This window comes from Bufo gargarizans, chromosome 3 (assembly GCF_014858855.1).
Source record: "Bufo gargarizans isolate SCDJY-AF-19 chromosome 3, ASM1485885v1, whole genome shotgun sequence".
NCBI lineage: Eukaryota > Metazoa > Chordata > Amphibia > Anura > Bufonidae > Bufo > Bufo gargarizans.
Window position 1 is genome coordinate 169289915 of NC_058082.1, and position 13664 is coordinate 169303578.

At 38.7% G+C, this 13664-nt stretch overlaps 1 protein-coding gene across 1 annotated transcript in view; it reads left to right on the forward strand.

Moving 5' to 3' along the window:
* The window catches only part of ERICH6B (glutamate rich 6B), a 172885-nt gene that overhangs the window by 101358 nt on the left and 57863 nt on the right, over window positions 1-13664 (forward strand). Inside the window, exon 9 of the mRNA XM_044287614.1 lies at window positions 6245-6327. Within this exon, the coding sequence (XP_044143549.1) occupies window positions 6245-6327 (83 nt within the window). The remainder of the gene's footprint in view (window positions 1-6244; window positions 6328-13664) is intronic.

The window sequence follows — 13664 nt, forward strand, 5'->3', positions numbered from 1 at the left end:
AGTATCTTTATTTTCATGTAATTATTCCCAAGCTATATCACTGGTGAACAAAGATTACTCCTACATGAGATTTGCAATTAGATCAAAATACCTGGTAGTCAGTGTCCTTATTTCCGCATATGGCTATGCAGCCATAATACCTAATAAACATTTACTAATCAAATTAGTCCAGAATTCTGGCTCACTTTCCAACAAAAATTGTCATATATGTATGTTTTGTACTTTACCATGTTTATTATGTGCTTAAGTCACTTTTTACAATTTGTTCAACAAAGAACATGGTTTGGCGGAAGAGGATGTGGCTCAGGGGAAATGGCCATGGCTTATGAGATGCTATTGTCCTCCAAAATTATGCTAACATTTTGGTGAGAAGTAAGCCAATCAATAGACAAAAGTGTCTAAAGATCCACCACATTTATCATTCAGCTTAAACCACTTTGATAAATATAGCACTTCTTCAGGCTGTCTAGTCTAAAGGGATAATGTAAGGTATGATTTTTTTGACCTTTTTGAGTATCTGCTTGATTTGAAGCCAATTTTGTGCAACAAAATATACAAAATGTTGCATGTCATTTGTTAAATTTGTGGTACGAATTACAATGTGATTTCTACGGTCAAAGTCTAATCTCGTTTGTTACAAAGGTTCCATCAGTTTGCACTCCTCCAGGAAAACTAGAGTGCAATTGTACCTTTGTTGCAGAGTAGAATGGCAAAAAGTTGCAATGATAAATCTGGCTAAAATATAGCTTCACCCACAAATCACCTGTCTGTCCCTTAGTAAATGTAAACTGTGAGGCATGGAATAACCTACTCAAAAAATTGTACAAATACAATAAATTTGTTTACTCCACCAAGAAAACAAGCAAAAACACTCCACTATTGGCACTGTGCATTTAATACAATACACTAGTTTACATTGCCTAAATGTTAGACTGGATTAGTAAATCTGCTCCAGTGGGTGTGGTCTATTAAACTGGTTCATAGGAAAACTGGAGCAGTTAACCATAGCAGCCAATCAGATAGCTTTGTTTATTTTAAAGAATCAATAGCTGGAATTTAATTTATTTTAAATTAATCTTCCCCCAAAGAGTATATACAGTGGACTTTTCAGTATGGTATTTACATGGGTTATCTATCTACCTATTGGTCCAGCAGGAATGTGTGCCAATAGATGACCCAGGAGGAAAGGCACCTGCTAACGGCACACTAATTTATTTGGTAAGAGGGTTAAGGCACTATACAAACACAAACCACATATTCAGGCTTCTATGATATAAATCGGTTCCTGATTCCCATCATGATCTTCTTTTACAGGCTCCTGAGACCTTTAGACAAAAAGTCTGTTTTTGTCATATTATAAAGTGACTAATTTTAAAAAGAATCAATAGTCTCTTTAAATTCTGACTTAAGCACTGTATAATTACAGCCATCATTCTTTAAGAAATCCTTGCATTAAAAGCACTGTTAGTAATTCATTCACATTACCAGCAGTAAAATAAATTCCTGCGGTGAAATAAATTCCTCTTATTTTGTTTAGTGGGGTCTTCCATCCTTTAGAAGATATAATCATTAACTGTGCTTGCAAGGTTTTCCATCTTGCATCATTTCGTAAATAGGACCCCTCAATGCTAAGTCGTATGCAGCCACTATAGCATCTGATGCCGGATTCCTGGAAATTTGTCAGGTTAACACCAGCCCCAATATGTCAGAACTGAATTGAACTGCAACTAAAGCCCTCTTAAATTCTTTGGTGAGAGGTGACAGGAATTCCAGTACATAATCTTGAAAGCATTTGCAGGGTAAGCAATTTCCAGATCCTTTTCCTTAATAGAGCCAATACAATTATAGAGCTCGATCCCGCACCCCCGATAGATAAGAAATTACCTGCTGACCCCGGTTAGAGATTTTAACTCTTAAATTAAAGTCAGTCACACAGAGGACCATGTCTTCACAGCTGCCATGTGCACTAAGGTGTCACTTTGTGATAATTCCCCTTGTGAAGATGACACAGATTATCAGTTTTTTTCATCCGCTTCTATTTTGGCCTCCCAACATCGGTCTCTTTCACATATTATTAGAGTCACACATTTTCCATTTGAAACAAAAGATCTGCGAAATTGGATAAAAGATAGCAATCTTGTTTTATGATTGAAACTGACACAAGGTCACATCTCTGCAATTTAAGAGCTGGATCAACTGTTCCCACAATTTCATCATTTCCACTGATCATCACCTACTTACTGCTGTCACATTGCCTTCATTGCTAAACTACATGTGTTCTTGAAGCTGAGCTCAAATATAGAAGCGATTCATCGCAATTTATTATTGAATTGGATGGAAAAGATCCAATATCTAGCTAACTGCACAAGGCAACATTTAGTATAACACTTCTATTCTAAAATGATGCTAGTTGTTTAATTTTCTCTTTAATAAACCTTGCCTTCATAAGATAAGATGCATATATTAGAGCTCTTACAATTAAGGTGCAGTTGAGAACCTCATTACTATTATACCAAGAAGCCAGCTGGAGAAACACCCAACTTGACATGTTTTTTTTTCAGCGATTTTTGGATGTTTGGGGCTACAGTTCCACTGCAACTTTTTTCATACACAGTTCCCAATAAAATTGCTCATGTCATATGCCACTGTTAAACACCCCATTGATGCCATATTTACAATGTATAGTGTATAGTGAGTAGTGATGGCACAGGTGGCCTATAAAATAAGTATAACGCCTGCGTGAGACACACACCCTCAGACAAGAGGTCGATGGGCGTTCCATATATTTGTTTTTAGAACCACATTGTGATTGATGTGAAACTCAATGTATCTTGAGGAAGTGTTGGCATATGAGGGGTTAACTTTATTCATACTGTAATGCTGGGCTGAGTCAGAGGTCAGTGTAGGGGGTTACAACCTAGAACATCCCCACTCTGTGTAGCACATTCTTGTAGTGTATACTCGAGAACATTATGGTCAGAAACATGTGAAGTGCACAGAGGATACCACAGTCACCCTGTGTGGTAGCTAGCTAGCAATTGGCGGTGATTGATGCTCGTCAATTGTCACACCACCCTAAGGAGATAGGTAGAGGTCAGAGCAGCAAAACCTGGGGCAGACTGGAGCATTAGGATTAAACAGCTAACCTTAGTACTTTCTAGCCATCACCCTCAGACCAGCCATATGGCTACAGAAAGAGACACCCGTTATGGGGAGTGGCACACCAGACTGTAGTCAAAGTATGCAGAAAGCTGTGATTGAGAGTGTGACACACCTGTGAACTGTGAGTGTCTATGTGTATCATCTGGAGAAGATTCATGGCCCTCAATAATGCTTGTATAAAAAGTACAGCACATGTGAAGAGAACCTGAGGCCTAGACTAAGTGGCATAGCTATTGTCATCCATGCAACCAGAGGGAGAACCCAGTCCTAATTCTCTCCTGTCCTAATACAATAAACAGTGAGGCTGCACTACCCAAATGCACTACAAAGGCTGCACTACCGAAATGCACTATATAGAAATTATATAAATGGTATATAACACCCCTGCTCCAATCAGTTTTTTTGTGGGGCAACTGGTATATCACAACAGTAGAAATTATTTGTTCCGATGGTGTTTGTCACTCTGTGAGCTGAGGTAACACAGCAAAACCGCAAACAAATGCTGCACTACCCAAATGCACCATATAGAAAGTATATTATTGGTATATAACACCCCTGCTTCAATCAGTTTTTTTGGGGGGCAACTGGTATATCACAGCAGTAGAAATTATTTGTTCCAATAGCGTTTGTCACTCTGTGCAGCTGCAGTATCTCAGCAGAACCGCAAATGACTGCTGCATAATGCAAATGCACTATAATATACTTTCTATGTTAGAAAGTATAAGTATATTACACCCCTCAGTAAGTCACACCTATCAATAGCACACCTATACCAGTCCTTAAAAGGACTTTTGTGGCCCTATTAGCTGGCGTTTGGTGTCCTTAAGGGCTGTTTCACACGAGCGGATGCCGTGCATGACATCCGAGCGTGAATGAGAGCCAAGACCCGATGCGGACAGCAGAAGCATGGAGCATTAACATGATTGATAATGCTCCGTGCCTCTCTGTGACCTCTTTACTACAAAATCACAGTGAGATAAAGTTGTCACTGTGATTTCGTAGTAAAGAGATCACAGAGGGGCACGGAGCATTATCAATCATGTTAATGCTCCATGCTTCTGCTGTCCTCATTGGGTCTTGGCTGTCATTCATGCAGCGGATGTCACGCACAGCATCCGCTCGTGTGAAACAGCCCTAACAGTCTGTCCCTGCTCCACACAGCAACCTCTCCCTGGCAAAAGACTCAATGTAAAATGGTGGCCAGATCAGGTTTATTTATAAGGTAGGGGGTATGTCCATGTGCTGAAATGTCTCAATTGGCTGTCCTGTACCACCTGATGGATGAGTCATGGGTCAAAGTCCTTTACAATGTAAAAGAATATGGCGCCGGCAGACATCGCCATATGTTCGCCCGTTTGGCGAATCGCGAACGAGCTAAGTTTGCTGCAAAACGACCGCCGGGCAAACCACAAGGCCAATCTTTAGTGATAGATAATCAGTTCTCATCTCTCCTATGTTATCTCCTGTGCTTCTACTATAAACAGTGATATGCAGGGTGTTCTACTGATGATAGATAATTAGTTCTCACCTCTCCTGTGTTCTCTCCTATCCTTCTACTATAAACAGTAACAAGCAGAGTGTTCTAATGGAGATAGATAATCAGTTCTCACCTCTCATGTGTTCTCTCCTATACTTCTACTATAAACAGTGATAAGCAGGGTGTTCTACTGGTGATAGATAATCAGTCAAACCCTGGCAGCTGCACCTTAATGTATATTTTATTTGCATTTAGAAGTGCATGATTCTCTGCACTTCCAGGACATACACATGTCTTCTGTGCAATAGTTTGATATGACTCCCATTATAGCTATAGCGCCTTTCTTGGCAAGCTTCATCAGATGCTGTATGTTTGAAGATATCCTTCCCAAGAAGCATTGTATCTGGGGGAGAATGTCAGATCATATGGCAGCAAGTGGAGACCATACAGATCCATACTGGAGAGCTCCGCAGGCTCTGTGCACATGTTTGTGTACATGAGACCTTATTAAAACAATGTGAAACCAAAAGCTTATCCTGGACAATCGTTTGAACTAGTGCAGGAATAAGTTGTATGTTCTGCACATGTAATAGTAGTATATGGTAGTAATACTACATGTAGTAGATTGCTGTCAACACATGTATGAGAAATTTCAGCAGTCTTTAAGAGGTTAATAATGCTGTCTAATTTGCTCCTGAAAGTGGCTTATGGATGAGAACAGTATTTGTTAACATTAGTGTTGAGCGCGAATATTCGAATTGCAAATTTTTAATCGCGAATATCGGCACTTCGAGTGCTATATATTTGTTTTTTAGAATATTTGTCATTTTTTTACATATGAAGTCATGATTCCTCCCTGCTTAAGTTGCTTGTGGGCGAATGACTCATTGGCCCACAAGCAAGGAGCAGGGAGGAATCATGTGTTCAGATGGAAAAAATAACGAATATTCTAAAAACTAATATATAGCACTATGATAGCACTATTCACATATTAAGCGATCATTACCTTGCCGATTTTTGAGTAAAACAAAAGAATGTAGAATATAGCGAATATTCAAATTCGCGAATATTCAACAAATATTCTGCAAAATATTTGCGAAATATCACGAATTCGAATATGACCCCTGCCGCTCATCACTAGTTAACATTACCAAATCCATGCAGGTGACTATATGGATAGACTACATGTGAGAAATCAATTTGTTTATCATATATTAATTGCTATTTATAAAGCGAGCTAACTCCCCATTAATGCCTAATCACAAAGGGGGGTGAGGCAGTTGAACATAGTCTATTTTCCCTATCTTGGGCACACATGTATATTTAGTTCAGTTTCATAGGCAGCCTATTAGTCTGAGAATGTTTTCCACATACTGTAGAAAGAACACTGAAATGACATGCACACGTTGTCTGTGAAGAAAATTTATCTCCTATTTATTATTTGGCATAAATCACATTTTGGATTTTTTTTGTGGTTGTCCACTGAACTGACTGTGAACTTACTGACTCTTATGATATATAGTATACAGCCTATTCTTCATACAGACATATCCTGAAACCTAACTACTGGCACATTATAATTGTTTCATGTTTTCATTTCCACAGAAGCCTAAGCAGACGATCACACAGTCCTACAAGTCTGGACAGAATTTCCTCATCCTCTTTCCAGATGGGACAGGACAGGTTCTGTATCCAACTAAACAAAAATAAGGTGATGTTCACACAGGCAATGTGTTGTCCAGCATTTTGTGAAGACTCAAGCTGGTGGTTACTACCTCCATTTCTCATTGGGCACACTACCATGTCATGGATAGCTCATGCTCACAGGATGCTGTCCTCTCTAGAAGGCCTGTTACAGTTTTTCAAACTGCCCCTATATGTTCAATGAAATAGGGCAATGGATGAAAGACCTTTCTGAGAATGTTGTTTCCAAAAAAGATCTTATGTTCACGAACAATCTTACTTTGAACAAAATGTCTTTCAAATTGCATAACATGAAGTCATAAGAATACACTACGTGCAGAATTATTAGGCAAATGAGTATTTTGACCACATCATCCTCTTTATGCATGTTGTCTTACTCCAAGCTGTATAGGCTCGAAAGCCTACTACCAATTAAGCATATTAGGTGACGTGCATCTCTGTAATGAGAAGGGGTGTGGTCTAATGACATCAACACCCTATATCAGGTGTGCATAATTATTAGGCAACTTCCTTTCCTTTGGCAAAATGGGTCAAAAGAAGGACTTGACAGGCTCAGAAAAGTCAAAAATAGTGAGATATCTTGCAGAGGGATGCAGCACTCTTAAAATTGCAAAGCTTCTGAAGCGTGATCATCGAACAATCAAGCGTTTCATTCAAAATAGTCAACAGGGTCGCAAGAAGCGTGTGGAAAAACCAAGGCGCAAAATAACTGCCCATGAACTGAGAAAAGTCAAGCGTGCAGCTGCCAAGATGCCACTTGCCACCAGTTTGGCCATATTTAAGAGCTGCAACATCACTGGAGTGCCCAAAAGCACAAGGTGTGCAATACTCAGAGACATGGCCAAGGTAAGAAAGGCTGAAAGACGACCACCACTGAACAAGACACACAAGCTGAAACGTCAAGACTGGGCCAAGAAATATCTCAAGACTGATTTTTCTAAGGTTTTATGGACTGATGAAATGAGAGTGAGTCTTGATGGGCCAGATGGCTGGATTGGTAAAGGGCAGAGAGCTCCAGTCCGACTCAGACGCCAGCAAGGTGGAGGTGGAGTACTGGTTTGGGCTGGTATCATCAAAGATGAGCTTGTGGGGCCTTTTTGGGTTGAGGATGGAGTCAAGCTCAACTCCCAGTCCTACTGCCAGTTTCTGGAAGACGCCTTCTTCAAGCAGTGGTACAGGAAGAAGTCTGCAAGGTAAGAAAAACATGATTTTCATGCAGGACAATGCTCCATCACACGCGTCCAAGTACTCCACAACGTGGCTGGCAAGATAGGGTATAAAAGAAGAAAATCTAATGACATGGCCTCCTTGTTCACCTGATCTGAACCCCATTGAGAACCTGTGGTCCATCATCAAATGTGGGATTTACAAGGAGGGAAAACAGTACACCTCTCTGAACAGTGTCTGGGAGGCTGTGGTTGCTGCTGCACGCAATGTTGATGGTGAACAGATCAAAACACTGACAGAATCCATGGATGGCAGGCTTTTGAGTGTCCTTGCAAAGAAAGGTGGCTATATTGGTCACTGATTTGTTTTTGTTTTGTTTTTGAATGTCAGAAATGTATATTTGTGAATGTTGAGATGTTATATTGGTTTCACTGGTAAAAATAAATAATTGAAATGGGTATATATTTGTTTTTTGTTAAGTTGCCTAATAATTATGTACAGTAATAGTCACCTGCACACACAGATATTCCCCTAAAATAGCTAAAACTAAAAACAAACTAAAAACTACTTCCAAAAATATTCAGCTTTGATATTAATGAGTTTTTTGGGTTCATTGAGAACATGGTTGTTGTTCAATAATAAAATTAATCCTCAAAAATACAACTTGCCTAATAATTCTGCACTCCCTGTAGATTCCACAGAATAGTCATTTTATGAGGAATACAATTATTTACTAAACAGACAAGTCAGGAGAGGTGAAGGATCCTCTTCAAACCCTTCTACCCCGAGCCAGTTTTCGCTCTCCTGCCGAGGCCATTTTTTGCAAATCTGACATGTGTCACTTTATGTGGTAATAACTTTGGAACACTTTTACTTATCCAACCCACTTCTGAGATTGTTTTCTCGTGAAATATTGTAATTTATGACAGTCATAAATTGGAGTCAATATATCTCACCTTTATTTATGAAAAAATCCCAAATTTACCAAAAATTTAAAAAAATTGCAGTTTTCAGAATTTCAATTTCTCTGCTTTTAAAACAGAAAGTGATACTTCATTAATATTTATTACTTAACATTCCCCATATGTCTAATTTATGTTGGCATAATTTTGTAAATGTGATTTTATTTTTTAAGGATGTTAGAAGGCTTAGAATTTTAAACACACTTCTTAAAATTTCGAAGAAAATTTCCAAGACCCCCTTTTTAAGGACCATTTCAGGTCTGAAGTCACTTTGTGGGGCTTACATAGTAGAAACCCCCCATAAATAACGCGAAACTAGAAACTGTAGAAACTAAACCCCTCTAGCTACTCAAAACTGATTTGACTAACTTTGTTAACCCTTTAGATATTCCACAAGAATTAAAGGAAAATGGAGATGAAATTTCTAAATTTAACTTTTTGGGCAGATTTTCCATTTTAATCCATTTTTTTCTTTAACACTAAATATTACCCTGATTCTGTGGTTTACAGAAACACCCCATATGTGGTCGTAAACTGGTGCAAGGGCACGCGGCAGGGAGCAAAAGGAAATGAGCGCTGTATGGTTTTTTTGAAGGCAGATTTTGCTGGACTGGTTTTTAGACACCATGTCCCAAGCCCCCCTGATGCACCCCTACAGTAGAAACTCCAAAAAAGTGACTTCATTTTGGAAACTACGGGATAAGGTGACAGTTTTATTGGTACTATTTTGGGGTATATATGATTTTTAATTGCTCTATATTAAGTTTTTTGTAAGGCAAGGTAACCAAAAAATGGCACAGTTTTTATTTTTTGTTTTTTACAATGTTCATCTGATGGGTTAGATCATGTGCTATTTTTATAGAGCAGATTGTTACGAACGCGATTATATCAAATATGTTTACTTTCTTTGTTTCAGTTTTACATAATAAACATAAAAAAATTATGTTTTTGTGTCTCCATTTTCTGAACACCATATTTTTTATATTTTTCAGCCCATCGTCAAGTGTAGGGGCTTGTTTTTTGCAGGAGGAGTTGATGTTTTTATTGTATCATTTTTGAGTACATATTATTTTTTGATCATTCATTATTACACTTTATGGGGCAAGGTGACCAAAAAAAACATTCACCTGAGGGCTTAGGTTATGTGATATTTTTATAGAGAAGGTTGTTACGGACGTGTGCTACCTAATATGTATACTTTTTCTTATATGTTTAAGTTTTACACAATAATAGCATTTTTGAAACAAAAAAATTATGTTTTAGTGTCTTCATAGTCTGAGAGCCGAGGCTTTTACATTTTTTGTCCAATTGTCTTAGGTAGGATCAAATTTTTGTGGTATGAGGCATTCACCTGCAGGGTTAGGCCATGTGATATTTTTAAAGAGCCGGTTGTTACGGACGCGGCGATACATAATATGTCTACTTTTTTTTTTTTTTTACTTTAACACAGTAATAGCATTTTTTAAACAAAAAAAAATTTGGTTTTCATGTCTCCATATTCTGAGAGCTATTGTATTTTTATTTTTTGGGAGATTGTCTTATGTAGGGATGAGGTGACGGTTTTATTGGTATCATTTTGGAGGGCATACGCCTTTTTGATCGCTTGGTGCACTTTTTGTGATGTAAGGTTACAAAAATGTCTTTTTTGGACACAGTTTTTATTTATTTTTTACAGTGTTTATCAGACAGGGTGAATAATATGATATATTTATAGATATAGCCAGTCGTTATGGATGCGGCGATACCTAATATGTGTGTTTTTCCTTTTTTTTCTATTTTTTATTATAAAATCAGGGGAAAGGGGTGTTTTTTTTCATTTTTTACTTGTAATTTTAATTTTTTTTTATTAAAAACACCTTTTTTTACTTTTTTTTTAACTTTATATCTGTCCCACTATGGGACTTCAACTTTTGGGGGTCTGATACCCTCTACAATGCTGTATTGTAACATCTGTATTGTACAATATCTGTATTGTAATCCATTGCCTGTTAGTGTATTACACTGATTAATACAGTAACAGGTTGCCTAGAAGATGCAGCCTGGGGCTGGATCTCCTCGACCCCCATAGAAGGTGCCCGTCCGATCACCATGACGTAATAGTACGTCAAAATGCAGTAAGTCCCCTGCTGCCATGACGTAATATTATGTCATGTGTCAGGAAGAGGTTAACATGAATGGATCACTCCATTGGGGCTGCCACACTGCCATATAACATTGTTTAAAGGGAATCTAACTTTAAAGACATCTGTGTAGGTCCCATGTTCACACATGATCGCATTGCTTCGAAAAAATGTAATATATGCAAATGAGCCTCTAGGAGCAACGGTGGTGTTGCAGTTACACCTAGACGCTCTGTTCTCTGCAACTGCTGCGCCCTCTGTACTTTGATTGACAGAACCAGGCAGCATGAACGTGATCACACCTGGCTCTGTCAAAGTGAAGAGAATGCGCCAGTTGTAGAGAGAGCTGAGCCTCTCGGTGTAATGGCAACACCTAAAGGTTCATTTGCTTATATTAAAACATAATTTCACATCATCAGTGCGGGCACATATAATCATGCGAACAACACAGATGCCTTCAGCTTCCAAGTACAGATGTAACAGGTCAGCCAGGTAAAAATCTGCTCACAGATGCCTTTTAAAAAGTACTATATGGCAGCGTGACAGCCTCACAGAAAGTGAATGACCATTCTGGGGCGTCTAGTCTTATGACTTCATGTTATCCCGTTTCTATATTATTACTTATAGACATTTGTGAATGAATTGCCAACTAGGTGTCACCAGTTGGGGGCATTTTCCTGCACAGTCTGCCACTGCCAGCACTGATTAGACAGTGTCAGACTGTGCAGGGCAGGCATAATATGTTCAATCTTCTGCAGTATTACAGAGATGTTCTCTCTTATAATCATAGAGTACCTCATTAATCCAATTTCCTCTGTTATATACAGGGGAACATGAAGTATCTTATCTCCAGGGTACCTAGCCTTAAGGACCCGGATCCTGCCATTTTCAGAAGGACTGACCAATTATGGAATGTATGGGGAGCTTCCAAATGCACAGGTCGAATTAAGCACATATGTGTATGAGGGAGAATGAGCTATTGATGGTCTATTGCCACCAAAGAGACTTAACCAATAGATTTATCTCAGGATTAAAGCAAAACTCCAGATCAATCGAAAAATTCACACTACCAGGGAATGAACAGAACACTTACATTGTGCCCTTATTTTTATCTTTCAACTGCAGATCCACCAATTCCTAGGCTTCTCTTCTGAACTGGCCACATCGAATCTCAGGCTACCTCATCCATACTGTGCATTTGGTAGCCAAATCTACTGCCTGCTTCTTCCTTTGGATTGTCCAGCACTGCTCATGTGAACCGTGCTGACCAATCCAAGCTCAGGAATGGGCAAACAGCAAGTGTCTTTGACTACCAAATGGACAGTGTGCTTCAGGTAGCCTGAAAAATGGTGCCGCTATCTTAAATGACAGAAAAAGAACTCGAGAATTGACTGATCTGCACCCAAAGAGACAAAAAAGGGGTCACCATGAAAGTGTTCTGCTTGTTCCCCAGCTAATTTCTTGAGCTGGAGCATCCATCTAATATTTTATTAGCCCTGACTGCATCCAAATGAAGGTGATGCAACCATAACAAATAAAAAAAATTGCTGTATAAGAAACTGAAAAACACTGTCTACAATTTGTCTATATTCTAGAGACATTCAGAAATGAGAGTCAAACCATGTTTTACCCAATTTTGTTCAAATGTGCTATTATAGCGCAATGGCTTTTATGTTCATCTTTTGCATTCACTGCCAGTAGTTTCTGTATAAACATTTTAAAGGACATTCTCGTCAGAAACTAATTGTAATATACAGTATATTAAAACATAAACATATGCTTGCCTGCTTTGTAGAGACATAAAATGTTAATCTCATCTCTGAAATGTTCCTTTCATTGTGCCTCGAATGGGTATGTAAGTGCGGTTCTATCTAGATAACAGTATTGCTATTATATACTGTACTAGGAAAAATCAAATCCATCCATTGACTTTTCTGCAAGATTATGTTTTCAGGAAGTTCTCTAGGGATATTTGAGGACCAGAATTGTGATTCTCACTTCTGCAATAAAAAAAAATAAAAAAACTATTATTGTCAATCTATGGGTTATTTCAACCCCTACTCGACTTGTGCCATACAGCGGAAAGTGAGTTCCCAACCCATGCCTTGCAAGTATGGGCCACTGATGGGGTGGACACAAGAGCTGTGCTTGCCCGACCAGGGACAGGGGCCTGGCTGTTACTGTATCTGCCGGCATCAGTTAAAACTCCAGTGCAGGTAGATTAACCCCCTAGATGCCACTGTCAATGCTGACCACCGCATCAAGGAAATTACAGAGGGAGGGGACTTCCTCTCTTAACTCATCGGCTCCCCACAATGAGATCGCAGGATGTTGATAGTTGCATAAGTGGTGACCGAAGCCATACACAGGCCTCCGGGTCTGCTATGTATAGTTGCCTATGAGGCCCAGTCCCCACGCTGGGTCTCATAGGCAACTGTCAGTGTGAAGCTGACAGTTGCAATGTAGTACAATACAGCATGTATTGTACTATATTGTAACGGCGATCAGGCCCTCAAAAGTTTAAGTCCCATAGAGGTACAAAATAAATAGTAAAAAAATAAGTAAATGTGTTTTATAAAAATAAAAAGATAAGAGTTTCAAGTTTAAAAAAAAGCCCACTTTCCCTCATCAAGCCATTTACTATTGTAAAATACATAACAATAAAAAATAATCATATAGTAGGTATCGCCGCATCCATAACGACCGGCTCCATAAAAATATCACAAGATCTACCCTGTTATTTGGACACCATAAAAAATAAATGAATAAAAACTATTGCAGAACAGACATTTTTACCAGTAGAACCCAACTAACAATGTAAGGGGCGTGGTGTGTCTCTCAGATTGCACAAGCTGGGCACAGCATATTAAGGACTGAAATGTCATATCAGTGAAAAACTTGCAATTTTGATTTTGTGCAGACCCTTGCTTATTAATTTCTGCAAAATACCTGCAATGTCAAAATGCTCACTGCACCCTTTGGTAAGTAACTTGAGGGGTTTAGTTTCCAAAATGAGGTCACTTAGGGGGTTATAGTGTTTGAGTACCTCAGGGTCTCTGTAAATGTGATGAG